The sequence below is a fragment of the Syngnathoides biaculeatus genome, chromosome 4 (assembly GCF_019802595.1).
Source record: "Syngnathoides biaculeatus isolate LvHL_M chromosome 4, ASM1980259v1, whole genome shotgun sequence".
Lineage (NCBI taxonomy): Eukaryota > Metazoa > Chordata > Actinopteri > Syngnathiformes > Syngnathidae > Syngnathoides > Syngnathoides biaculeatus.
In genome coordinates, this window is record NC_084643.1 from 5,281,846 (window position 1) to 5,309,610 (window position 27,765).

At 43.6% G+C, this 27,765-nt stretch overlaps 3 protein-coding genes across 5 annotated transcripts; 1 reads left to right on the forward strand and 2 right to left on the reverse strand.

Moving 5' to 3' along the window:
* Positions 1–5: 5 nt before the first annotated feature.
* Positions 6–2,528, forward strand: mmab (metabolism of cobalamin associated B). Its single transcript, XM_061816624.1, has 9 exons — positions 6–178; positions 353–411; positions 498–591; positions 675–732; positions 1,782–1,854; positions 1,925–2,022; positions 2,093–2,157; positions 2,235–2,294; positions 2,375–2,528. Exons 1-9 carry the CDS (start codon positions 75–77, stop codon positions 2,457–2,459), a joined length of 696 nt encoding a protein of 231 aa, XP_061672608.1. The 5' UTR covers positions 6–74; the 3' UTR covers positions 2,460–2,528.
* Positions 2,524–8,294, reverse strand: aldh3b2 (aldehyde dehydrogenase 3 family, member B2). Of its 2 annotated transcripts, none has more exons than XM_061816620.1 (10): positions 8,054–8,294; positions 7,471–7,666; positions 7,285–7,395; positions 6,925–7,045; positions 6,776–6,861; positions 5,036–5,117; positions 4,566–4,955; positions 4,326–4,492; positions 3,056–3,155; positions 2,524–2,981 (listed from the first exon to the last, which is right to left on the reverse strand). In XM_061816620.1, the coding sequence occupies exons 1-10, from the start codon at positions 8,104–8,106 to the stop codon at positions 2,782–2,784; spliced, it is 1,506 nt and encodes a 501-aa protein (XP_061672604.1). In that variant the 5' UTR covers positions 8,107–8,294; the 3' UTR covers positions 2,524–2,781. The 2 variants fall into 2 exon arrangements, with proteins under 2 accessions (XP_061672604.1, XP_061672606.1); XM_061816622.1 differs by lacking the exon at positions 8,054–8,294 and adding an exon at positions 7,740–7,937.
* Positions 8,214–27,443, reverse strand: ube3b (ubiquitin protein ligase E3B). Of its 2 annotated transcripts, XR_009794543.1 has the most exons (28): positions 26,842–27,443; positions 26,607–26,775; positions 26,383–26,497; positions 25,342–25,401; positions 25,149–25,253; positions 24,973–25,069; positions 24,807–24,892; positions 23,156–23,238; positions 22,932–23,037; positions 22,716–22,836; positions 22,449–22,626; positions 20,379–20,545; positions 20,140–20,307; positions 19,883–20,054; positions 19,697–19,815; positions 18,295–18,409; positions 18,105–18,204; positions 16,460–16,579; positions 16,203–16,379; positions 15,992–16,102; positions 15,775–15,912; positions 15,608–15,673; positions 14,615–14,673; positions 14,354–14,536; positions 14,107–14,218; positions 13,934–14,026; positions 8,462–11,484; positions 8,214–8,329 (listed from the first exon to the last, which is right to left on the reverse strand). XR_009794543.1 is itself a non-coding variant. In XM_061816619.1 (27 exons), the coding sequence occupies exons 2-27, from the start codon at positions 26,765–26,767 to the stop codon at positions 11,293–11,295; spliced, it is 3,204 nt and encodes a 1,067-aa protein (XP_061672603.1). In that variant the 5' UTR covers positions 26,768–26,775; positions 26,842–27,443; the 3' UTR covers positions 8,411–11,292. The 2 variants fall into 2 exon arrangements, 1 of the variants encoding a protein (XP_061672603.1); XM_061816619.1 differs by lacking the exon at positions 8,214–8,329 and having other exon boundaries at positions 8,411–11,484.
* Positions 27,444–27,765: the final 322 nt, after the last annotated feature.

Here is a 27,765-nt window from a genome sequence, read left to right on the forward strand (position 1 = left end):
AAACGCCCACGGTGACCTACGGAAGGTTTGCCAGGACAAAAATCTCCCAAAGCGATTGGTTCGTAAACATAAACATGGCTTTGCTTATTAGCAACCCTTTGCTTTACCTTTGTATTAAAAAGACTGCCAGACATATGACCGAGAGGCAGATGAGGGAAACGTCGTTCCTTTGGAGAAGGTTGTACAATTTGTTTTTTGTTACATTGCATAATCTTCCAAAAACCCTTCACGTAACCGAATCTTTCGTAATGTAGCAGTGAACAAGCTAAATTGAGAAAGCTGAATTTAGACGAGCAGCGGATATTCTAATAATCCCTTTTTAATTATTTCCACACTTCGGTCATCTTTACAGTTACGCCACCGAGAGAGACAACAAGGTGCCTAAAATCTACACCAAAACGGGCGATAAAGGTTCTTTTTCTTGCATCTCGAGAAAAAAAGATGCGATATTGATAATATATCCTGACTTTTTGTTGTTGTTGTTGTTTACCTTCAAGGTTTCTCAAGCACATTTACTGGAGAGAGAAGACCAAAGGAAGATCATATTTTTGAAGCTTTAGGAAATACAGATGAACTGTCGTCAGCTATAGGGTAACGATCTGTTCTCTTCCATTCGGAAGCTCCGATAAATATTTGTGCGCGCAACATTGCTCAGATTGTGTGAAATGTTGCAGTTTGGCCAGAGAATTTTGCATTGAAAAAGGCCACACGTTCACACATCAGCTGGATGAGGTTGGTCTCATCTTATGCCACTTCTTTAAAGGGGAAATCCAGTGCTTTGCATGAACGATGTATCCATTAGGTCATCTCATATGTACTCTATTTTGACAATGTGATGTTAAATCCTCTCTCATTTCATAGTTTTTTGATAAGATTCTTATTGGCAAAAATTTTCAGGGGCGATGCCATTATCGTGAGTCACATGACGTGCGGGGATGTGACGTATAAGGTGCCCCACCAAAGGCTCGATTACATCGTGCCCAGTGCCGATTTCTCGGATTTCTCCTCATCTGATGAAGAAATAGCAGTATGGGTTGATCGGGAAGACGGAGGAATACTTCCATACGGATTTGAACTTGTGGCTGTAAATGTTGAATATTGGAGTGATTCTTTGGGGGGGGGATGACACCGGAGTCTGACTACTGGGGACCCCCGGCGGACGCGGATGGTTCTTGGGACGGGAATGACGCCAAGTCTGATGAGTGAGCTCCGACAGCGAGCCGTGCTCCGGCGTCTGGCGGAGGCCGTTAGTCGAGATTCAGCGTCCAGGCGGAGGCCACGAGCCGAGATTCGCGTCCGGCATAGGCCGCGAGCCGAGCTTGGCTAACAGCCTCCGCCGGAGCTCGCTCGTCGGACTACGCGTCACTGCCGTCCGAAGAACCATCCGAATATTCAACATTATTTACAGCCACAGGTTCAAATCTGTATGGAAGTATTCCTCAGTCTTCTCCATGAAGCAATACTGCTATTTCTTCATCAGATGAGGAGAAATCTGAGAAATCAGCACTGGGCATAAATGGTGTCCCATGTAATCGAGCGTTTGGAACGGCACGTAACACGTCACAGCCGCGCACATGTCATGTGACTTGCGAAAATGGCAGCACCCCTGAAAATTTGATTAAAAAAATCTTCTCAAAACACTATTAAATGAGAGAGGCTTTAACATCATTGTCAAAATAGGGTACATATTACATGACTTATGGATACATTGTTCATGCAAAGTACTAAATTTCCCCTTTAATGACACATTAACATTTCCATTTTTGCTGCGAACCAACCAGATTCAGTGCGTTTTGCAAGATGTTGGCTCCAATATTGCCACTCCTCAGTCATCCGCAAGAGAAAGTCATCTGAGTAAGTCCGTGCGATTACTGTTTGAGTTTGTCTGCGTTCCATTCTAAATTGCATATTTTCTATTTGTAAGCTCGAACCAGATTTACCGGAAAGCCAGTAACAGACTTGGAAGGATGGATCGATACTTTCACCGAGGAACTCCCTCCTCTCACCAACTTCATTTTGCCTGTAAGCCCAATTCCACATTTCAACGGTCTGTGTGTCAGTTTCTGTTTTACGTTTGTCTTTTATCACACAGTCTGGAGGAAAAAGCAGCGCAGCTTTACACATAGCTCGGACCGTCTGTCGCAGAGCTGAGCGCAGGTGAGTTTCAACACTTTTATTTTGTAACCACCGTGAATAATTTATTCTAATCTCTTATCTCTATGCTCCTATTACAGCGTCGCTCCAATCGTGCGTTCCGGGGAGGCCGATCCCGATGTCGCCAGGTTTTTAAACAGGTAATTCCCGTCTGGAAAAATGTTTGGCATGCCTTCTCTGATCATGAATCTCATTGCTTTAATATTTTTTCCCCACACAGATTAAGCGACTACCTTTTTACGGCGGCCAGATATGCGGCCCTGAAAGAAAACAACAAGGAGATAATATACAAAAGACCTGAATAATATTTGGTTATGACAAAACAGTAAATCCGTGTGCATATTTTGTAAATAAACGTGGTGAAAAAAATCGTATCAGTGCATTTTATTTAATATATATATATATATATATATAAACCTTTCAGTGGGAATATACAATTTTTCAAAAATCGACTTCCACTTACAACACTACGCTTATTTAGGTATTGATATTCATCCTCTCTGCATTATGGAACTCAGTGACTGACAGCAACTTTCTCATTTCAATCGATGTGCCGCCTCCCTCTCTGGATGTTGTGCTTATTTTTATGATTTTTACATTACAATGAGGTCTCCAGTTCCAGAGAAGTCAGAGGATTTGGCACCAGCCCTGGCCCCTCCAGGACAGACTGCTGGCCCACGTCATGAGAGACAGATTGCGCTCGTCGTAAGGCGGATAGCGCACGGAGGTGACGCACTCCAAGCGCGTGCTTCTTAGCAGGCAGGACTTCCTGTGAGAGAATGCGTCGAAGGTGGCGCGCCCGTGGTAGGAACCGGTTCCGCTCCCTCCTGCACCCCAAAAACAAAGGTCACATTCGAGCTGTCGGATGATTTGCTCCAACCCGTCCGAGCTGCTCCCTTACCGACTCCCCCGAAAGGCAAAGTCACCATCAGACTCTGCAGGGCGCAGTCATTGGAGCAAAAACTTCCGCTTGTCGTTTCACTCATGACTCTTGAAATCACCTGCGTTGTCAGAACCACCAGCACATGAGAAAAGCCAAACCAAAGTACAAATGGAACGTCGCAAGTCCAATATCCGCAAGATTGTACAATTTTCAATTTGCTCTCATGTACCACTTAAGGCATTAAAACAGTCACACACACACCACCCCCCCCCCCCCCAAATTGGGGCACTTAATTTTTTATGAACCGTAATTCCCGGTCTACAGAGCGCACCTGGTTATAAGCCTCGGTACAAAGAAAGTTTAACGCAGGGGTGCCCAGACTTTTTTTTTACCCCAAGATCTACTTTTCAAGCAGCCAGCCTCTCGTGAACTACCGATGACGGGGAGGGATGATGATGATGATGATGATGATGATGCTCCCATGCAATTTTAAAGTTAATGTTAGGTTGCCACCTACAGTATATTTAAAATACAGAATTTGCTTTTTGTGCACTGTATTGTCTGTGCCTTCATCCTGGATCAGGCTCTGCCAAGGTGGAATTTTAAAAATGACACACCATCTCATCCTGCACTTTTCTTCTTTGGCTTCGGATCAGGCCTATCCCACTCAGAAAAGAGAAAATCCTGTCCAGTGTAACCACTTTTTCTTCGATTATTCACATACTCCCGACAGTCATTGCATCTTAAAACAACAGCATTTCTTTTTTTAACTTTCCCCATTCATATCGAAAGTCAACATAAGCAGCATGTCTAACTCGTCTTTGCTCTACGTTGCCCAGACTGTGTTGCTAACTAAAGCGGCGGTGGTGCACGCTTTGATGGGCTGCGTAAGTGCTGTAACATTTGTAATTATGAGTGTACATCTTTAAGAGCAGGGATGGGGGGGGGCGCGTGTAAGGTAAACTAGGAAAAAGTGAGGCAGAGCAGCGGTCGTTGTTAGAGAAAGTTCTGATTGGAGGGAACATTGGCTGACTTTTTTTTTTATGCGCTCCCACGATCAACCAAGGCTGTCTTCCGATCGATTACCCCTGGTTTAATGCCACCGTTAGCATGGCACTAGCACTAGCGTGGCCCTAGCTCCGTATAGCCGCATGAACCGCAGGGTTGAAAGCGTGTGAAAAACATCGCTGCTTGTAGGCCGGAAATTACGGGATTGATCAAGAAAAATGTAATGCAAGTCCAACACTTTTTGGCCTCAGTGATCCTTTTCTCCGGTTTTGCTTCATACCTTGCTGTTGTTGGAATACACGTACACACAGAGGGGTTTCTCTTGTTTGTTGATGAAGGCAATCGTCTCATCCACGTTGTTTACAGTGAGAACTGGAAGAACTGGACCAAAAATATCATGTTGCATGATGGGGTCTGACTCGTCCACCTCTGTCAAAATGGTTGGGGCTTGACGCAGGACAGCAATAGTTCAGTCAAATTTTTATTTTGATCCAGTTTTTGTGTGCGCGCGGGTTCTTACCAATGTACTTCTCCGCCTCGGTCACCTGTCCACCCAAGAACACCTTGCCGGATCTCCACAACAAGTCTTTGGTGCGGTTAAATATCTCCAGATTCACCATGCGGCCGAAGCTGCTGGATTCTCTGGGATCCGAACCGTAGAACCGCATCAGGCAGCATTTCAGAGCCTGGACCAGGCGGGTCTTCACATGTGAATGGCACAAGATGTAGTCAGGGGCCACCAAGCTCTGGCCCGAATTGCGAAAGCGGGCCCAGGCGATGCGTTGGGCTGTGGTGGTAACGTCGCAGTTCTGGTCGACGTAACACGGATTCTTCCCACCAAGGACAAGGGTGACGGATGTCAGACACTGAGCCGCAGCTTGAGAAATGCGAATTCCTTCATCTCTGGTTCCTGGAATCGGATTATTACACAGAGTAAAAATTTTGAAACAAATGCAGAAGGACGCATTGAATCACTGCAAACATTCTTACCAGAAAAGAAAACATGATCAAATTTTAGTTCCACGATGTCAGCCAAGTCATTGATGCCTGCAAGAATTACGTGGAAGCATTCCTTGAGGAAAACAAGAATTGGACATCATTATCATATCGTTCCCCATAATACAAAAAAAAACGTTTAAATGTATCGTGCAGAAATGTCAAAATTAATCACAATCATGTTCTCACACTTGAAACCTTGAGATGTATAAATTAACCGTAATTTTCCACTGATTTAGAACTACAATGCATCAACGGAGAGTAGTCATAAAGTTTTGTCCCTTGTTGTTGTTCTTCTTCTTCTTTTCCTTTCGGCTTGTCCCGTTAGGGGTCGCCACAGTGTGTCATCTTTCTCCATCTAAGCCTATCTCGTGCATCCTCTCATGTCCTCCTTCACAACATCCATCAACCTTTTCTTTGGTCTTCCTCTCACTCTCTCTTCCTTGGTAGCCCCATCCTCAGCCCCCTCCTACCAATATATTCACTCTCTCGTCTTCGGACATGTCCAAACCATCAAAGTCTGCTCTCTCGAACTTTGTCTCCAAAAACATCCAACTTTGGCTGTCCTTCAAATGAGCTCATTCCTAATCCTACCCAACCTGCTCACTCCGAGCGAGAACCTCAACATCTTCATTTCTCCCACCTCAAGTTCTGCTTCCTGTTGTTTCTTCAGTCCCACCGTCTCCAGTTCGTACATCATCACAACCGTATTATAGACTTTGCCCTTCATCCTACCGGAGAATCTTCTGTCACATAGAACACCAGGCACCTTCCGCCAACTGTTCCACCCCGCTTGGAACTGTTTTTTTTCCCCCCACTTCTTTCCCACACTCTCCATTTCTCTGTATTGTTGACCCCAAGTATTTGAAGTCATCCACCTTCGCGATCTCTTCTCCCTGGAGCTTCACTCTTCCTCCTCCGCCCCTCTCATTCACGCACATGTATTCTGTTTTACTTCGGCTAATCTTCATTCCTCTCCTTTCCAGTGCGTGCCTCCATCTTTCTAATCGTTCCTCCGCCTGCTCCCTGCTTTCACTCCACATCACAATCATGGCCCAAGGGGATTCCAGCCTAACCCCGTCTGTCTGCCTATCCATTACTACCGCAAACAGGAAGGGGCTCAGCGCGGATCCCTGATGCAGTCCCACCTCCACCTTAAATTCTTCTGTCACACCTCACTGCTGTTCTGCTGCCCTCATACATGTCCTGGACTTTTCTAGCATAAAGTATTTCTCCGCCACACCAGACCACAGTTCCTCTCTTGGTACTCTGGGTCTACAAAGACACAATGTAGCTACTTCTGCGTCTCAAAAGTTTTGTCCCTAGCCAAACAAAAATCAGAAACAAGCTCAGTATGATGAAGCGCAGAAGAAAATCACAACATTTTTCAACATGTTAGACGAATACCCTTCTGACAGAGCTTTATCATCTTTGTAAGGTCAAATTTAGAAATGTTTGCAACTCATCAGCTCTCTGCCCTAACTAGAAACAAGCACAACACCTGCAGTGACATTTTCAAACAATTCTTAAAATTAAAAAAAAAAAGTTTCAGGCCAAACAGAATAATTTTGCCGCTCTTAATTGCTGCGAAATGTTCCTCCAAGCACGTTACAACTCAGTCGTATTTATAGAACACTTGGGCAGGGAGCAAAGCAGCAGACACGAAGCACTGTACTTAAATTAAATATGGAGTATAAAAGTCACGTTCTTTGTTGTGACTGGAGGTCTACTCACGTTGTCCAAGTAGGACGGGATGAGACGATGAAGAAGTGCTGCCGTGTGAGCCGTGCACACAGCAGGGCTGATGATGGCGCAGTTACCTAAAATCGGCAAATAAATCAGTCTCGGGAAAACCCCCTCGAACTCGTCCGGCGTGGCTCTACCTGCTGCGATGGCTCCCACCAGCGGCACCAGGCACATTTGGACCGGACTGCACCAGGCCCCGATGATAAACACGACCCCCAAGGGCTCGTTGACCGTCAGACACTCGTCCAGGGTGGTGGACTGAGCCGAGCGGACGCGTTCAAAGTCAAGTCGTTAAAACCGGGCACAGCGAGTCAAAATCAAGTTCACGTGTGGGCTAAACCGACGGAAAACACACTTTAAGCCCTTCAACTGAGCAACTTACATTGTTAATCTTCTTTGACAAAAAGAATGTACCTCTTTGTAGCAATCCCGCGGAATGTTCCTCACTAAAAAGGTCAATAATGATTTTCATAAAACAACAACAACAACGGTCTCACCAGGTTTCTTTCCACCTGCTGCGGCTGCATCCATTTCCTGAAGTTGCTGATTGCATACTGGGCCTCATTTTTGACCACGATCAATTCTGACACGATCGTCTCAAATCGTGGCTAGTTCAGGACAGATTAAAAAAAAAAAAAATGTCAGTTATCAGAATTAAAAAGAAATAAATTGAAAATTTTCACCTTGCGAAGATCCCTGCTGAGCACATCCACAAAGTCGCACTCGTGCTCCTCCAGCATTCGCACCACAGCCTCCAGCTGGGCCAGCCGAAAGTTCTCCTTGATGCTGCGCCTGGCCTGGAAGGACACCCGGGCTCTCTTGAGCAGGTCCTCGTACTCCACAGGGTAAGTCTTCAAGCATGGCTCGCCTAGCCTGGTCCTACAAGACCAAAAAGGAATTCAGCATCATCATCATCATAATCATCCTTCAAGATGGCGGCCATCCGCTCTACCTTCTGCACGTTAATCGGCCGTTTCTTTGACATGCAGAGCAAGCCTTTCCCTTTGCACTCATGTCTATTCTTGCATGCTCTCCAGTGCTGGACTTCCTCATCGCGACTGTTAATCTTGTGAAGTGAAAGGCCCAGTGGCAGAGGGCATAGCGAAAATCCCAATAACCACCCCCCCCCAACCGGGCCAGTCAGGTGATGCGCGTAACTAAAGGGCCGCATCACAGGGGGGGGGGGGAGGTCAGCCAGGGCCGGCGTCACGCGCATTTAAGTCACTCTCCGGAAAACCGACTTGAAGAATTAAACCTTCAACTTACCTTCGTAGAGATTTGAACCAGCTGGAAGGTGACGGGCTGGCCGGTTGGCTCATGGTTTTCCCGCACGTCCGAGATCTGCGCGCCTTCCTTGAAGTGTGCAGAAAGCTGGGTTGGGACGTGCGTGTGCGCTTACAGCAAAATCCGCCACATTCTTTCGGGAAAATCTCCAAATGTTCTTTTTCAGGAGTTAGTCACCAAACCAGCGGCGTGTTGTTGTGCTTGCAGTGCGGTGTTGCACACCCACACATCAGGTGCTTGCAATCAGACATGATTGACCTCAGAGAGGGGGATGGGTGGGGGGGGGGGGGAAGACAAAAACAAAACAAAAACAATGCATTGTGAATTTGGAGCAAATAGTTTATATAACGCCAGTATGTGCATGATATACCACGACAGAATGTATCTTACATACATACACGGACAAATCTTCCATAAGAATTGCTCTTGGTACACATTCCACAGTGCAGTCAGCTCAGAAGACTTTTTAAGACAATTTGACTCTTGGGTGAAGGTGGGACCGGTTATGTTTACATCTCTTGACATCATTTTGAAATCAACAAGTGACCTGATCTTCATTTTTTGGCAACACAAACAGCACTTTTGTATTGAACTGTGTATGCACATTTTTTTTTTTTTTAAATGAGAGCCCTCTTTAATAGACGATGGAAAACACAAAATTTTGATGTCAATCATGTCTTTATCCAAGCCGCTTATCCTCACAAGGGCTGCGGGAAAGCTGGAGCCTGTCCCAGCTAGCTTCGGGTAAAAGGCCGGACTCCACCCTGAACTGGTCGCCAGACAGATATCAACACCATCACTGAGCGGGAATCGACCCCACGCTGCCCGCACCAAAGGCAAGCGTGTGTACCACTACACTATCAGTGACTTCATTGGTGCCGATCAATGGATAGGTTTCCAATTACGCCATCTTGTGTGTCACCACCACAACCACCGTTAGATCAATCGGATAAATTAACGATGGGGAAAAAAAAAAAAATTCACGCTTTACCTGTCGCCCGTGTTTTTTGACCTCTACGACACGCAAGATGGCGTAATTGGAAACCTATCCATTCCACGCCATTACATTTTGTCAGGCAGTGCAATATGAAAATGAAAATGAACCGTATTTGTTAACTCGAGTCGATAATGGATGTTACCACGTGTTATCGCCCAGCTAAGCGGAGAAGACACTGAATAATAAGTTATAGTTGGGTATGAAAGAAAAAAAATTCAAAATGTCTATTAAATTTTACTAAAACAAAACCAAAAATAGACTAGATGTAAACATATTCTGTGGTTATGTTACATTAATTGAATTGCATGGAACAGGCCGACCCCCCCCCAAAAAAATGCCATGTTTAATTTCATTTTCACTCATTTGTGTACAATATTGACTTTCAAAAAAGGCAATCAGTGTACCTTTTTGGTTTGTCACTATGGAGATATTTTAAATAGTTTTTTTTTTTTTTTTTTTTTTTTTTTTTTTAGGAACAAGTCCAATAATTAGCCCTATGAAATACAGCGGATATTGAAAGTCTGCACACCCCCTGCTCAAATGGCAGTTTCGGCAAAAACACAACACTGCTCATCACCAAAAGGACACCATACTTCTCAATCGAGGTGGATAGGTTAAAGGTCACATGATCCACACACAGTGGAATAAGATTCTCTTCCCCTTTTTTGACATTTCAAGAACTTTGCATTTGAACCGGGGTGTGTAGACTTTTTAAATCTTCCATATATTAGAGTAAATTATTTAGGTTTACTTTGAGGGACAGAAATTAAGTCTGTAAAGATTTGACGCCAAACCCGTTTTCACACAAGTTGCTGGTCAGTAAAATGGTCGTGATGACCTGGAGGTGGTAACAAATGACAAAAGATTTTACTGATGTTGGTGGTTGTGGATTTTGTTGGGTTTTTTTTGCATAATGACAGATTTGGTTGAGATTTTATGCTTGCTTTTCCAGCCTTTCTTTCAAAGCTGCATTTCTATTTCTGGTAGGTCCACGAGTGACTAAGCTGACACTTAGTCCTAAAAGTTACCCAAGAGCAGAAACATTTTCCATAACGATGAACCATCCAAAGGAAAAATGAAATCATGCAGGAGTCAGTCCGTCTCAGCTGGCGATCCAGTCCATGACATCGTGTCGGGAGGCTCGTTTAAACGGATAATACGTCACAACATGGCTTAGAAAGTCCACAGAGGGCATTGTCATAGGATCAACAACGTTGATTATAACGTAGTCGTTATAGTGGTATTACAGTGGTTGGGTTCCCAAAATTTAAGCCCAGCCCCCGCTTCTATGGCTTGTTTCCAATATACAACATTGTCGGCTTGACTCGGAGTCGTCGGAAAAAGGTCGAGGTGACAGCGCGGCGGGGAGGATGGCGATGCATGAGGCACTCGGCGTTATTTAAAAGGTGGCGTGAGAAAAGTTCTGGTTCTCTAGCGTGAAGTACAAAACCTCAATAAATTTGAGACATGATCGGGCGGACATCACCTTTGTATTACAAAAACAAAAATTGATGGATCTTTCCATGTCCAGAAATCTCGATGCTTCGCCACAAATGAAGCATAGCGTCCTTATATTTTTTTAATACACACAACGTTTATAAACCATTATAAACTAAAAAAAAAAAAAAAAGTCTGCGTCCTTAAGAGGGTGGAAACTGAATTGAGATCAACACAGACGACGAAAGTCCATTGATTTGTCTTCTACTCGGACAAAATGACATTTTAGACAATGCAAAACACGTGGACTGCGGTAATTTCATAACTCGCAAAATGATGCTTGGATGCCAAAGTTCAAAACTGGCCGCGCATTATTACCAATGCACCAACTCCGTTTTTTTCGTGGCTCTAATGGCTTGCTTGCGTCGCATCTGTATTGCTTTCCAGTTCTCGTATGGTGGGAATGTTCGAGCGAAAGAAAAATAAAAGATTATATCAAGCCTGAGGAACTGAGATCTGCGAAGTGAGAGTTAAATATTGGATATGAACTTGGATTTTATGCGCGGCACGGGGACACGGCGAATCAGATTTTTTGCCGGAAGGGAGTTAAATAGTAACCTCGGGGGTGTTAAAATAAAACAAAAGACTACTTTGTAGAAATTTCCTCAGACAGCACCGGAGCCCATCCCACCTAAAAAAAAAAAAAAAAAAAAAAAAAAAAAATCTTTTTGCTCGGCTCCGGCGACTTCATCCTGTTGCGGGTCGTCCATTTTGCAACAGTTGAGTACTACGAAAGCTCAAAGCCGGTGTTCATGCTGATGGCGTAGCGCAGCTTGTCACGCAAGATGCTCTTCTTGCTGTAGTTGGGCAGCTTGAGCAGGTTGAAGCAAGTGGAGGAAGTGGGCAGTCGGCCGCCGGGCTCCTTTTTACGGATCGTGAAAAAGCCTCTGAGGACGCTGCCGAGGGTGTCCCCCGTGTCCTGCCCACAGGAAATTAAACACGAATGATCCAAGCGAGAAAGACTGAGGGCAGACGAATACTAAACAGTCAGAAATTCTGCATCTTTGATGCAGATAGATTATAAAATGTAAAAAAAATGACAAAGAGGACTGGACAGCTGCCAATAACAGCCAACTGCTTTTCTTTTCTACTTATTATGTATTCCAGGGACTGAAAAATACAGCATTAAAATGCAAAATAAAAGTGTACCGTCATTTCCAGCCTAAAAGCCGCAACTTCTTTTCCACACGCTTTCCACCCTACGCTTTATGCGGTCATGCGGGTGCATTTTTTCTAACGGCCACAAGGGGGCGCTCAAGCGGAAAAGGAAAGGGCGAGACCGGTGGAATATATGTGCCGAGGAAGTGATTTTTACCGGTCCGGCCCTGTTAGCGCTGCGCTAGCGTGTTACTGCCGAGTCTCAGTGATTTTTATCGGCATGTTTTTGTTTTTTTTTTACCGCCCCTGTTAGCGCGGCGGCGCTAGCGTTAGCATGAGCGCGGCGGCGTTAGCGCTCGCGATAGCATTAGCGCGGCAGGTCTAGTGTTAAACTCTCTGTGTACCGTATTTCTTTGTAAATATCTCATGTTTCAATGTGGGCACTTGCGGCTTTTACGCAGGCACGGCGTATGTATGTACCAAATGGTATTTCCTTTACAAATATACTGGGGGAGGCTTATAACCAAGTGGGCTCTGTATGCCATGAATTACGGTACCATTGAAACACCTGCGAAGGAATCAATATCATATGCTCACTTCTCCGTGAATTGTGCATGGAAACAAGTCACCCGGCCAATGAGAATAAAAACTGCTTCCTGTGGTGAATTATATTGCTGTCTGCTACATCGCTAAATTAGAAACTGCATATCAGCAGAAAGGTTTCATTGAATCCCACCAGCAATTCACCAATTGTTTTTCATCATTTACGTGTTCAACAATAAAACTGTTCGAGGAAATGATCAGGTTCCGCGATAATGAAACCATCCTCGTGGTGAAATTGCATCCACAGGGGAGGAAATGAAAGAGATACTGGACAATATTTTGGCTGCTGTTGACATTTCAAATGTATTTTTTTTCCCCTTCAGAACGCAATCTCTGCAGGCGGTGGGCGGGAGACAATAACTGCAATTAATTGCGGTATCCCACTTCGGTATTCCGTAATTTCTGGACTATAAACTGCGACTTTTGTCACACGCTTTCAACCCTGTGGCTTATACATTGACGCGGCTAATTTATGCAATTTTTCTTCAAACGGCCGCTAGGGGGCGCTCGAGCAGAAAAGGTAAGAGTGAGACAGGTGGAATATATGCGCCGAGGAAGTTACTTTTACCGGTCCGGCCTTGTTAGCACAGCGCTAGCGTGTTACTGCCGTGTCTCAGTGATTTTTACTGGTATGTTTTTTTTTAACCGGCCCTTTTAGCGTGGCGCTAGCGTTAGCGTGGAGGCGCTTGCGTTAAATCTCTGTGTACCATCTTTCTTTGTAAATATCTCGAGGGGAAAAGGTAAGCGTGAGACCAGTGGAATATATGTGCCGAGGAAGTGACTTTTACCGGTATGTTGGGGGGGGGGTTTTGGGTTGTTTTTTTTTTTTTTTAACCGGCGTGTCGAGGAAGACGCGGGTTTAATGTAACTTTGTGCTTTGTGCGTGAATAAAATTAGCACGGAAAATGGAATAAGAAATCCATAGGACGCAGCTTTCAAGTTAAAAGCTATCGAGTTGGCCGATAAAGAAGGTGCTGCACGTAAACGTGGCATAAAAGAATCAATGGTGAGACGCTGGAAACGGCAGCGGGAAGAACTGGAGCAATGTACAAAGATGAAAAAAAGAAAAGCTTTCAGAGGTAATAAAAGCAGGTGGCCTGAACCGTGTTGCTGGTGTGTTACTGTCGCGTCACAGGCACTGTTTGGAAAGAAAAGATATTATTCAAAATTTGAAAATTCCGTGTACCATCTTTTTTTGTAAATTTCTCATGGTTCAATGTGGGCAAATGCGGTTTATAGACGGGTGCGGCTTATAGACAGGTGCAGCCTATGTATGGACAAAATGTTTTTTTTCCTTTAAAGATGTACTGGGTGAGGCTTATAATCAGGTGCAGGTTATAGTCCAGAAATTACGGTAAAAAGAGTAAGTTTCTTCCGGCTTGTCCCGTTAGGGGTCGCCACAGCGTGACATCTCAGATGAACGCTCATATTTGTGTGGCACAGTTTTTACGCCGGATGCCCTCCCTGACACAACCCCTCTCGGGGAGTCGAGGCCCCAGTGAGATACGAACTCATGACCCCTGGTTTACCAAACCAATGCTCTGACCACTGAGCCATGGGGCCTCCCCCAGAAACTATGGTAATATACCATTTAAAAAAAAAAAAAAAAAAAAAGCAGACGGTGAGAACAAGTACTGTAGTTTTCCTTTCCTACGCAGCAGCCTCACCTGATCATCTGACACTTCCACACACCGGATCGAAAATGGTGGCTTGAGGTAGGCAAAACCTAGGAGAGGAGGTCTTGAGCAGCTTGTGACAAACTACAGAAGAGGACAAGAGCAGTCAAAGGAAACGACAGGAGATGCGAGCGGAAAACATAAAAATATGAAAACCAGCATACTTTGAGGAACATTGCCCTCTCCTCAGCTGTGAAATCACTGGACAAGATGTCCCAAAGCCAGATGATGACGCGGTGGCTGCTGTGAAAACCGCCGTAGTAGACCGTGTGCTTCCTAAATCAGACACACAAGCATTACAACTATTTAGACGCTAAAATACTGTAACTCGTGTACTCCAGCTGGCGCAAAAATCACCCAGAATTTCTAAAATAGCGCCGAGACGGAGGCGGATAAAGATCAGGCACGTACTTGAGGTCATCCAAGTCAATTTCAGCGTTGTCTCCCGAGACCAGACGCTGAACCTCGGGCGTGGAAAACATGTGCAACCATTCCGGGTTGATGATGCTGCGAAAGCCCCGAATGAAAGCTGCAGTTTGCTCCTTAATCTGCGTGTGCATCCGGAAGTGAGCCATGAGGTGGATGTAGCTGAACCTGCACACACCATGAGACAAATTAAAATCGTAGCGTCCAGACAGTAACTTTGTAAAATTTTGTTATTGACTGACGTACTTATTTTCATTGGTGACAGGCATGGTCTTCCCTCCGGGTATCAGCTCATGACAAACTAGCTGGATGGAAAAATACAGCAATTTATCGTTGGACCAAGTGTGCACTTTGAACAACGCAGTGGAAATTACAATTGCGAATAGCCTTTTTAATGATTTAATCGGATGAATATTGGGGCAGCACGCTGGCCTCAGCTGGTAAAGCGTTGGCCTCACAGTTCTGAGGTCCCGGATTCAATCCCAGACCTGCCTGGTTTCCTCCCACATCCCAAAAACATCCAACATTAATTGGGCACTCTAAATTGCCCCTAGGTATGATTGTTAGTGCCTCTGTTTGTCTATATGTGCCGTGCAATTGGCTGGCGACCAGTTCGGGGTGCACCCCGCCTCCTGCCCGTTGACAGCTGGGATAACTCCAGCACTCCCGTGACCCTTGTGAGGATGAGCGGCTAAGAAAATGGATGGATGGATTTCACTTCAATGGCTTTTTGGTCATATGTTTTTTAAAATTTACTACAACTAATGTAATTGTTTACCTAGCGATAGCCAAGTTGAGTATACTGCAGTGAAAAGGCACAACAATTAAATTGTCTAAAGGTACATAATCAACCTGTGCGCTGTAAGTAAGCAAAAATAAAATACTCTGAGATGGACGGATTTTTGTTTTTTTTTTTTAAACGACTTATGCTGGCGGCACGGTGAAGCATCTGGTAAAGCATTGCCGTCACAGTTCTGAGGACCCGGGTTCAAACCCCTGCCTGGCGACCAGTTCAGGGTGCACCCCGCCTCCTGCCTGTTGACAGGTGGGATAGGCTCCAACACTCCCCGCGACCCTCGTGAGGATAAGCGGCAAAGAAAATGGATGGATGGATGAATATTGGACTGATTATTGTATTCTTCCACATTCCACATCATTTCTCATTGGGGAAAGCATTTTGAAATCCAATCAAATTGGAGGTCAATCACATCCAAAAACCTTCCAAGGTCCAATCCTTACCTCTCCCATAACATCTTCATCATAAGACAACGAAAGTCCCAGATCCCCTACATCTCCGTCATAGCGCTGTAAAATATGCATAAAAATATCAGATATCATGCATGGACTCATCTACAGCCGGGAGGCGGTAAAAATGAGGCAAATAAGAAGTAACGGCTTTAGCGAACCTTGATGGACGTGAGGTTCTTGTAAAACTCCGAGTCCAGCGAGGGCAGCTCATCAATGGAACTATAGAAGGTGCTGTGATGATGACCCAAAACCTGACTGAGGAAAAACGAGGCAAAAGGGACATCCACCACAATCCCCTGAACACACACAAAAAGGACCCCAGACGTTTCCACGACATTCCCGACTGAGCGCAACTTCCGCAAGTGTCGCAAATACCTCGTAAACCGCTTTCCCTAACATCTTCCCCACAAACTCGAACAGCTGCAGGTGGTTCTCATGGATGTAGGAAGTCGGCGACGGGTACAACCTCTCGTCTCCGCTCGTCGTCTGAGAAGAAGACGACGACGACGACAAAAAGCCGAAGCTGCTTGAAAACGTGAAGTAAAATGTTTTTGGTTTTTTTTTGTGGGGGTAATTAATGAATTACCTTGAATAGGTTAAGAGCAGGGTTGAACACTTTCTTAATAATCTCTTCGAGAAACTCTTTAAAGACACCGTCTTGGTCGATGCCGGCTTCATCCACTCCCAGGTCGTTGACAAACTTGACGCGAATGACGCCTTTTATGGAATTCACAGGCAAGCGGCGGAGCTGATCGTAACCGTCCTAACATGCGGGGAACACACGCGCGCATTATCGGGAACCGCGCGTACATTTCCCACCGTGCATCTGATCTGCGTTTGTACCTCTAACATGCGTGAGCGGCGAATGGTAATGTGGGTGACGTGCGGCGAGGCGGAGCTGGTCTCCACCAAGCCGAGGTTCTCTTTTTCTTTCGTGACGATGTTCCTAAACAGCAGAACCCTCTGCAACAAAAGGCCACGGATGACCAACAATTCTGATTTGGATCAGCAATATATTACTGTAAATTTCTCAAAAATAATGCGCAATTTTTTCCAAAAATTTCTTCAAAAAGTCAAGAGAGCATTATATTTGGGTATGAATGAAAAACCAAAAAATACAAATCACATTAAATAGTTGTATACACGTACATTTTGATATTTGATGTTTTATGTTACACATTTGTATAAATTACGGTAATGGGCGCCACCAACCTGAACTCTGACCTCCTCGAGGGGGTTTGCATTTTACAATCGTCTGCGTAACATATTTGTTACTACGGCACCAAACATAAAAAAACGACAGCCCGTGAGTTTGTTTTAAACGAAGACAAAAAATGTCGACCATAAGGTGAGATGTGCAGCCGCTTTTAAAAGAAATGTGACCTCACTCTGGCCGATGACGCGGGGCAAACCGGAAGCAAAACAACGTGAGCTAACTGCTAACAGCTAACTAACAAAACAACGTAGTGGGCAGATTTAAAAACAAAACGGGATAGCCAACAAAATAGAAATCCTCGCTTTTTTTTTTTTTAAGTGCTCGTTATGCTCATTTCTACGTAGTTTGAGCTCCCGTTTTGATTGCGACGTGACGCCATGAAGAGCTGCGACAGATTGTAGCTGAACGGTGTTAGCACGGTGGACCGTCACCTCAAAGCGCTGACAACAATGAAGAATAAAGGTAACCAAGATTCTCAAGATTCAAAAAATGTTTCCTCACAAACGCCATGGATGGCACAGAGGATAACAAGTTGTGGGAGCAAGATGGCATCCCTGTTCATGAATGCAGGAGACGCCAGAACTGGACTAAGTCATAAATGAGGAGTTTGGCAGTGATGCACCAAAGATAGCTACCATGGAGATTTTTTTTTAGATTGGAGATGAGTCGGATGCTTCTTTCGCAGTCTTGGCCAAGGATGTGTATTGTTTTGGATAAACTGCACTATGCACGAATATTTAATGCAAAAAATGTCTGCGATAAATACTGTAGTTTATTTATTTAAGATTGTAATATGTGTTATCAACAGTATTCATAAAATGTCATGCCATCGTTGTTGGTTTAGGGATTCTGGTCTGACAATTGCAGGGCCTGTCCCGAGGTATATATATGACCGCTGCATCAGTACGTGCACAAAGATTATAATTGTTAATGATGACTTTTTGATAAACAATACAAGTACAAACATTAAAAATACAAACCTAGCAAAATAGAAATAGATCATTAGCTAATATTTTGAGCATACGGGTAGAAGCAAATTAGTAGTGCGCGTTGTACATTGGTAGAAGGGTTTTCCTGATTTTTTTTTTTTTAGGTCAACTTTGGGGGTGCGCATTATATTCGAGAAATTACGGTATTGACCTTCATAGATTTGCATATTCCTGAAGTTTGCTTAATTTTAACCTCCCACACGCATAAACTTGGATCATTACCACAATCTAGAGTAAATTTACAGTTAGAATTCCACTACCGTTAACATGAAATATAACTTACATTTTTATGAGGAATAACGTGTGGGATATATTGCAGTAACAGCTGGGCTCGTTTCTTGCCTTTCTCAAGCTCTTGGAACAACAAACTGGGTTTTAAGTCCCTGAACACAACAGATGGAAGACAGAAAAAAAGATGAGCTTTTCAAAATAATCCCTCATACTTTTCAGATGCACTCTCGGTTTATATTCACTTGCGTAACCAGTGGTCATCGAGGGTGAATCGTCGGCGACAGTCACGTTCATAAAGGACCATCAACCAGCCGTGAACGCTGTGGAATAGCTCCAGTTTCTCCCCCTTTGCATTCTCTGTTAGACAAACAAGGTTACGTTAAGCAGGAAATTGCTGTAATCGAACATTAGGTACACCTGCACAAAATAATGAGCTCCAATATTTCCCATCGTGATTCATGCAGCACAAGTCTAATCCACACCCTTGCAAAGCCCCCAATAATAAAACACCCATCCATCCATCCATCCATTTTCTTGTACCGCTTATCCTCACAAGGGTCAGCGGGGAGTGCTGCAGCCTATCCCAGCTGTCAACGGGCAGGAGGAGGGGAACACCCTGAACTGGTTGCCAGCCAATCGCAGGGCACATAGAAGCACAATCACACCTATGAGCAATTTAGAATGTCCAATTAATGTTGCATGTTTTGGGGATGTGGGAGGAAACCGGAGTGCCCAGGAGAAAACCCACGCAGGCACGGGGAGAACGAGGAAATTCCCCACAGGCGGGGCCAGGATCGAACCTGGGTACTCAGAACTGTGAGGCCAACGCTTTACCAGCTGAGCCACCGTGGCGCCCAATAATAAACACATTTTTCAAATTGATACCTCTGTGACCTTAGGAAAATGTGGAAAATCATCTTGCTGTAGAGATCTATTTTATTAGTTATGCCTCTTACTGGGAACTCCTGAGATTGTTTGCGTGTACCTACCGTAATTTCCGGACTATAAACCGGGACTTTTATCACACATTTTCAACCTTGCGGCTTACACGGTAATGCTGCTAATTTATGCATTTTTTTTTTTTTTAAACAGCCGCCAGGGGTGCTCGAGCAGAAAGTTAAAAACAATCGTGCTGACTGATAAAGAAGGAAACAGAGCTGCTGCACGTAAACTTGGCAGATATGAATCGATGGTCAGATGCTGGAAACTTTAGCAGGAAGAACTGGAGCAATGTAAAAAGACGAAAAAAAGCTTTCAGAGGGAATAAAAGCATTTGGCCTGAACCGTGCTGCTGCTGTGTTACGGTTGCTGCTGTTTGGAAAGAAACGCGAAGGTATATTATTCAAACTATGAAAACTCTATGTACCGTCTTTCTTTGTACATATCTCGTGTTTCAATGTGGGCGTATGCGGCTTATGTATGTACAAAATGTTTTTTCCTTTAAAAATGTACTGGGTGGGGCTTATAATCAGGTACGGCTTATCGTCCAGAAATTACCGTAATTAATTGGGATGCTTGTATATGTAAAATGAAAATTGAAATTGAAGCTAATTTTTTGGTTGTATGACCACAACTGCATTTTAGTGTTACACTTTAATGAAAGCGATTTTATGAAACGTGAAGCGCGAAAAATGGATCACTCACCCAGAATGCCATCCCAAATCATTTTGTACACAAACGTGTTGAGAAATGAGGAGATGGTGAGGAGCTCCTCTATTTTGAAAGAGGTCTGCTCTTCGTAGACTTCGATGTCATCCAGGATTCTGAAAGACATTGCCAACTGATGAACACTCGCGAGGCGAAAACCACGGAAAGTCGCAAAATAATTACGTGATGAGGTGCCGTGAACAGTCGCAGAACAGCATGAGCATAGCGAGGAGCCGCTTGGACTCTTCAGTGTCGTTGTTTAGACACTCCATGAAAAGTTTTAGGCCTCCCTGCGGGCCGAGCTCGCAGATGAAAGCCCACAATTTGGGGAGGAGGTCGTCCAGATGTGTCAGACCTGCGGGCGGGGAACGCCACGTGGTGGTCTTTATACATCTCCAAATATTTAAACAAAATATCGACGGGCCGGTGTGTGTGCTGACCGGTGAGAATCTGGAGCCGTATTTGCGTCAGCGTGGATAGCGCCGTCTGGTAGAGGACACAAATGCTGCACACCTTCTGAACTTCAACCGAGTCCACTCTTTTCCCCCCCACTGGTTTCAAGATGTTTCGTACGGAGGCGGACTTCTGAAACGCCCGCTTGAAAAGGCCTGTCAGCGGAGGAGAGGAATTGTTTCTTGCGTCAATTACTTTCGCCACAAAAAAACATTGGTAACCTCACTTTTAACCGGCAGGTTATTTTGGGATGTGCTGGGGAGTGCGGGCGAGGAACTGGGCTCCTGACTCTCTAGCTTCTTGGAGAGGACGTCACTGAAGAGGGTCCGGATGACGGGCACGCCCCACAGGTACTGCAGCTGCTTGGTGACCAGCGGCATCGATTCGTTAAGACTGCAAGAAACACAGGAACCGTTTTTTTCCTTAACCGAAAAGTCAGACACATACACTTAATGGCCACGACAACAGGTAAAACTGCATACTATCGTCCAATACAATATTGCGGCTTCAAATTCTTTTACAAACAAAATTATGCCATTTTATTGAAACAATAGATGGGTGCTTTTATTGGTGCTGACTGCACCATAAAGAGAGGCAACACTGGATATATTAGACACAACTCTCGGTACAATGCAGCACAATTCCAAACCGCTGCAAAACTACAACAACCACATGTAATAATTTTACTATTTGATACCATTTTTGATACTGTTAAATATTAGATATTATTGGTAGCCGAAGCAGTCCCAGGCAGTTTGTTCAAACAGATCATGATAACAGCTAGCCCTAAGAACAGTTAAAAAAAAAAAATGTGATTTTGATGAAAATATGGTCTAAAATTCAGAATCCATTGTGTGTTGTTGGGGTAAAATTTGTTTTGTTACATTTTCTTCTGCGTTAAAAGAAATAAAAAGTATATAAAACCATAATGTAAACAAAGGGGGAACTTTGATGATAATAGCCCTAATACAATCGTCCATCAATTTTCTTTTGCCGCTTATCCTCACGAAGGTCGTGGGGAGTGCTGGAGCCTATCCTAGTTGTCAATGGGCAGGAGGCGGGGTACACCCTGAACTGGTCGCCAGCCAATCGCAGGGCACATGGAGAAAAACAGCCATACTCACAATCACACCTAGGGGCAATTTCGAGTATCCGATTAATGTTGCATGTTTGTGGGATGTGGGAGGAAACCGAAGTGCCCGGAGAAAACTCAGTCAGGCACGGGGAGAACATGCAAACTCCACGCAGGCAGGGCCGGTTTCGAACCGCCAGCCCTAATAAGTACCAATTAAAATGTTTACTCATTCGTGAATGATGTTGCCATGAGCTTTTTATGCTAAAAACTTCACCGCTAGAAAGAATTAATTCTATCATCAATTCTTCTGGAGAAAGTGAATTTGCAATTTCAAGGTCAAACGGCCTGCTAGTATAGTCTGGGGTCCACTCTCTTCCTATTCCACAATTACTGTCATTTCCGGCCTATGTGCCCCGACTTTTTTCCCACACGCTTTCAACCCTGCGGTTAATGCGGTGATGCGGCTAATTTGTGCATTTTTTTCCTAAAAGCCGCAAGGGGGCACTCGAGCGCAAAAAGTAAGAATGAGCCCGGTGGAATATATGCGCCGAGGAAGTGACTTTTACCGGTCTGGTCCTGTTAGCACTGTCCTAGCATGTTGCTGCCGTGTCTCAGTGATTTTTACCGGTATGTTGTTTTTTTTTTAACCGGACCTGTTAGCACCGCCCCAGCATGTTTCTGCCACGTCTCAGTGATTTAGTTTTTTTTTTTTTTTAAAACCAGCTCTGTTAGTACTGTGCTAACGTGTTGCTAATGTGTAGCTGTCTCAGCTGGGTTTTTTTTCTTTTTACCGGTATGTTTTTTTATGTTTTTTTACCAGGTCCGTTCATGCTACCGTGTTGTTTCTATGTTAAGCTAAGCTAAAGTTTTAAAACTGAAAACTCTTTCTGTGTACCATCTTTCTTTGTAAATATCTCATGTTTGAATGTGGGTCTCAATGTGGGCACTAGCGGGTTTTACACAGCTGCGGCGTATGTATGTACCAAATGGTATTTCCTTTACAAATGTACTGGGTGAGTCTTGTAACCAGGTGCGCTACGTCGGCCGGGAATTACGGTAATCACAATATCCAACCATCTGCTTTACCACTCATCCTCATAAGGGTTGCAGGTGACAGGGGCTGAACCAGGGGATATTCCCACCCCCCATCGTGCATCTCAAAAGTAACTTTTCGTTGACTTTCCTTTCGCAAAGCATTCATAAAATGTCTCTTTCACCGACCCGTAGTCCACAGTTTGGGAGAACCAGCCCAGGACAGGGTGCCAGTGGGTGAGGTTGGACTTCTTTTGGGACACATATCTCTGGCAGTAGGACAGCATGTCAGTCAAGTCCTTCACAAAGCGGCTGGTCTCCTCCTCTATGATTCGCTCGTTGAGGAAGCCCAAGTGGATCAGGTTGCCTAAATCGACACAAGGAAAAAATAATGCAATTATTCTCTGGCCTGCAACGCATCAGTTCTGATTCAGGACGGGATCTCAAATACGGTACCGAGTAAGCAGAGTGTGTGGCTCCCTTCAAGACACACGCAGATATCAGAACACTGCTCCTCGCGGCTGAGAAATACGATGAGCTTCTTTAAAAGCCCATGTGTCTGGATCGAACTAATACACTGTTGCAGAAGAAGCAAGATTAAAAACTGGATCTCTACGAGTGTTATCATACTAATGAGCTTATTTTGAACGTTACTCAGGGCCGGTTTTGTACCTCTGGAGCGAGCACGCACAGGTGTGACGTCACAGCTGGAACTGACATAATGTGAATGAGGAATGATCGGAGCAGGTTGTCTGAGAAGTGAGCAGCGATGACTGGTCTGATTTAAAAAAAAAAAAAAACGCAAAAAAATAAATGCCGTAGAGATGAACTGATATCAATCTATTATTTTTTCTTTTTGCCTCAAACAGCAGCGAACATCATTTGACCTCACTCACCGTAACGAGAGAGTAAAAATTGCTGTTAAAGTGCCTTTAGAGAGAGCCGGTTTGGAGCGGGCCAAGCCGTTGGTCAGCAAAATCTGGAAAAGAATTTCCATAAATAAATTCATGCCCCTAATGGCAGATGGCAGTCCGGACAAAAAAAAAATTGTAATAACTCATTAATGAGCGGAACATAAAAGGAATACCTTCACTGGTACACTTGCACAATATAATCAGATCTAATATATGAATTCGTTGAAAAAATGCTTTTTGCCTTTACAAAGGCTCCATTCTGCAGTTTTGATAATCTTGGAGAAAGGTATTAATTCAAAAACATGTGTTTGGTACACCTCTAAAATAATGACATTTCTGAAATTGTTTATACATTTTTTAGTACTTTATCAACATGTTGTAGAGCTTTAAAGCCCAAATGTCATCCCTATAAACATTATAAAATAGATATTGAACTGAAAAATACATATAACATTATTCACTTAAATGTCTATACGAAAAAATAAATATGAGCAAAGAGCGGAAAGTTGTGGAAGTCTCATTCGACATCCAAGTGGTCGCCATATTGGCTGCATCTTCTGTCCGTGACGTCACACCGGGACATTCGCCACTGAAAACACGCTGCGCCACCTACTGTGGGAAACGAACATGCACTTTCTGACACGGAGGCTCTTTTCGAAGAAGAGAACATCTCACAACCGAGTGAAGTGACAAGGGCAATATTACCCTATCGTTTTCGAGCCATATTTAGATGATATGCGGATCACGGCCATACCGCATGCGGCCAAACCACCTGCCCGCCAGATCCACCTCCAAGTGGCGGTGACAAAAACAACGGCGCCCGCGAGCGACAATGAGGACGCGCCAAACCACCTCCCCGTCTGATCTACTTCCGCGGCAGAGATGAGCCACCGCGGCTCGGTGCAGCGACGAGCCACCCTGGCTGAAGCCATGTTGACAAGGCCGGCGGGGATCCACAAGGCCTGCCGAGGCCTTCCTTCAGCGGCTGCTGCACGGAAGCCTTCCGATGCGCACATCAACTCAATTAGCACCCCTGACTTACGGATTACGTCCCCCCCCCCCAACTCTTGTAATAATAGATGTATACACACCTAACTGTCATTTGGAACCCACAAAGATCTCATCCTTTGCACCTGGGCAATCCATTTTTCACAAGTAACTGGGTCTTTTGGAAAAGTATGAAGCGCAAATCCATCCAGCAATATCCAGCAATACGACAAGCCGGCATCTTGGCAAACACGAAGGAACAACGAGCTCACTTCCCGCAGGTAAAACTAGTATGAACAGACGAGACCGCTTGAGTGCGCTACTGCCCTGTACGTCACTTCCTGCTTCTTCTCGAAAACAAATCCCTCGAGAGGATTTTCATGGCGGGAGTTACAAAAAGCCATCTGTCAAAATCATGTTTTGTGGTGAAAAAACGCATGGGTCAATACTGTTTTTGCATTAATAACGTACTAAAAATCACGTATTTCATGACAGTGGACCTTTAAGGGACCATGTTGTGTGTTTGGAGCAGAACAACAGCCCAGACAGTGACCCACCATTTAGAATTTTTGCAAAATTTTCATTGCTTTGTGCGCATGTACCAAATATCGTTGCTCGTGAGTGAATACTGTATTTGATACGGAACCTGTAGTGTTGAATAGAATCCCTTTTGATTGAGGTAACCCATGATATTCTCACAGATTCTCGCCAAGGCCGGCCGGAGGGCTTCCCCTAAAAGAACGAGGAGGAAAAAGCTCTGAGGGCAAACAATATCATACAGAGGCATAACATTAGCGCGGCTCCAGACCTACCCTTCCCTCTCACAATCCGCCACGTTGATGTGTCTGTGAATGTGACCAGCATGGTGAGGTACAGTGTTACCAATTTGTTGTCCTGCAGTATATCAGGCTGGAAATCACAAAACAAATCCTGAAGTGACCTAACAACCTCCAATGACGCGCTTACCGATCTTCAAGACTTGACTAACCTTTAAGTTTTTCAGTAGTTGACAGCAGGTCCACAGCACGTCTTTGATCTGTTTTAGCCAAGGGATTGTTAGATCTTTGGAGAGCGCCAAAGACACATACCAGACCTGAGAGAGCCAAATTAAAAACAATCGGTAGGACACAAATTCACGTGGAAAGCTTTTCCACTGGAAAATAAGCATAAAAGCAACTCACTTTAGGCTCGTTTTCAACTTCCATGCTGGCGAGAATAGCTCGACAGAGTTTCTCAAACCTCTGTCCAAAAAACAAAATAATTAAAAATCAACCAGAACAATTAAAAAAAAAAAAAAAAGAAATTGCACAATTGAATGATATTCAAGGGGAAAAAATATCCGCTTTTTGACAATAATGCTTAATTTTGAGTGATGTGTACTTTGCAGTGGTGCAGAAATGCAAAATGCCAAATCAATAATTGTTTCTAGTATTTGGTACAATGTCATTTAAATAGTGTTAGAAATCACCTACGTTCAGATGAATTCTAGTTCTGTACCACTGCAAGCGACAATAGCAAAAAATAATAATAATAACAATAATAAAAAAAAGATTAAAAATCAACCAGAACAATTAAAAAAAAAAGAACATCCACAACTGAATGATATTCAACGAAAAAAAAAAACAGATTTTTGAGTAATGTGTACTTTGCAGTGGTGCAGAAATGCAAAATGCCAAACCAATAATTGTTTCTAGTATTTGGTAAAATAATGTTATTTAAATACAGTGTTAGGAAACACCTTTGCTCTGACAAATTCTAGTTCTGTACCACTGCAAGCGACAATAGTAAAAAAAAAACCAAAAAAAACTAATAATAACAACAACAAAAAAAGATTAAAAATCAACCAGAACAATAAAAAAAAGAACTTGCACAATTGAATGATATTCAAGGAAAAATTCAGCTTTTTGATAATAATGATTAATTTTGAGTAATGTGTTTTTACGCCAGATGCCCTTCCTGACGCAACCCCTCTCTTGGGGTGTCCAGTGCAAGCGACAATAGTAAATTAATTATTTGCTGACCGTTTAAAAAGAAAAGTGCATTATTGTCATTGTAAATGTGTTTATAATACCCCTTTGGTTTGATTGTTTGAATTATGTGCAGGTGTACCTAATTTTGTGGCTGGTCAGTGTGTATAACAAATTGTCTTCAAGAAGATGAGACAAATACTACAACACTACGCTAAAATTAATGGTAAAAATAATATTGCCGGTGGTACTCACTGCTTTATCCTCCAACTGGAAAATGAATAGTAATTTACGAGCAATTTTAAAAATTGAAAGTGCATTTCTTTTGGATGTTGCAGCAGCAGATTCAAAATAGTCATCAACCTCTTTCCTGGTAAGACAAAAAAAAAAAAAAAAAATTAAGAATATCAACTATTTGTAGAAGATATCCCGTAGGAGCAACGTTTATTTTTTTAGGTAGTCAATGAAGTTAGGAGCACCTTATTTGCTTCTGGAGTCTGCAGCGAAATAGAAATCGCCTGACCAGGGCTTGGATGAGGATTGCCGCCCTCTCCTTCTCCTTCTGACCTTTCCTCTCCTCTCTGGCCTGCCTGGCTTTGTCCAGGAATTCAGACTTCGAACTTTGAGGCGCACCAAACATTGCGCACCCTAAGGATGAGAATATTTCAGTATTTCGTTAAAGTACTGACGTTGATATCTGCTCGCAAGACTTACCTGCAGTGCAGAAGTTCTCGTGTCAAGATGTTAACGGGGCCTGAAGGCTCATTTGGTGCTATACCTCCATAGTTAGGCTGTTATGTTCGGGGCCCGAGCAGAAGCAAAATTTGATAAACAATGTGGACTAACTCGTCATCTCTGGATAAACGGGCGACACATTGATAAGGGAGCTGAAATAGCTAGCATCCGGGGCTACTTGGAGACAAGTCTGCATTAAAAAATGTCGTCCCGCACTTTAGTTTCTCACGTGGATTTGTTGGTATTCATCTTCATTTAAAGATGATAGTAAATCCTTTGCCGATGACAGTCTCCGAAACGGGAGCTGAATATCATTTTAACATGTAAACAATGAGAGGCGAGCCGATCCCGAACACGGATAGGAACCATTAAATCCACAGTGTCGCACCGAATTATTTCCGGGTAGCACTCGTCTCCGACGATGAATAATTTAGAAGTGATATGTTTGAACGAAATGAGCACGATTTTGAAATAAAGAAAAAAAAGTTCACAGTAGCGAAATGAAAAAATATCTTATTAAATTTGAAACTTTTATAATGGTATGTATCGTGAGTGGCGAGGGATATTAATGACGTAACTCCTCCACATTGCAAATGTACCCGAAGCGACACTATTTATGAAAAGAAAATCGCATTATTATCGTTCTAAATGTATTTATAATACCCCTTTGGTATTGGATTGAATTATGTGCAAGCGTACCTAATTTTGTATCTGGTCAGTGGATATAACAAATTGTCTTCAAGGAGAGAGCACTAAAGCACTACGCAAAAAAAATTTTGTGAGGGAATAAAATAAATATTTTTAATGAAATAAATAAATAAATACTTTCTTTGTTTTTAATAAATACATTTAAATAAATGTAATTAATAAATGTATTTATTTGCGTTAAACACAACTGAACAC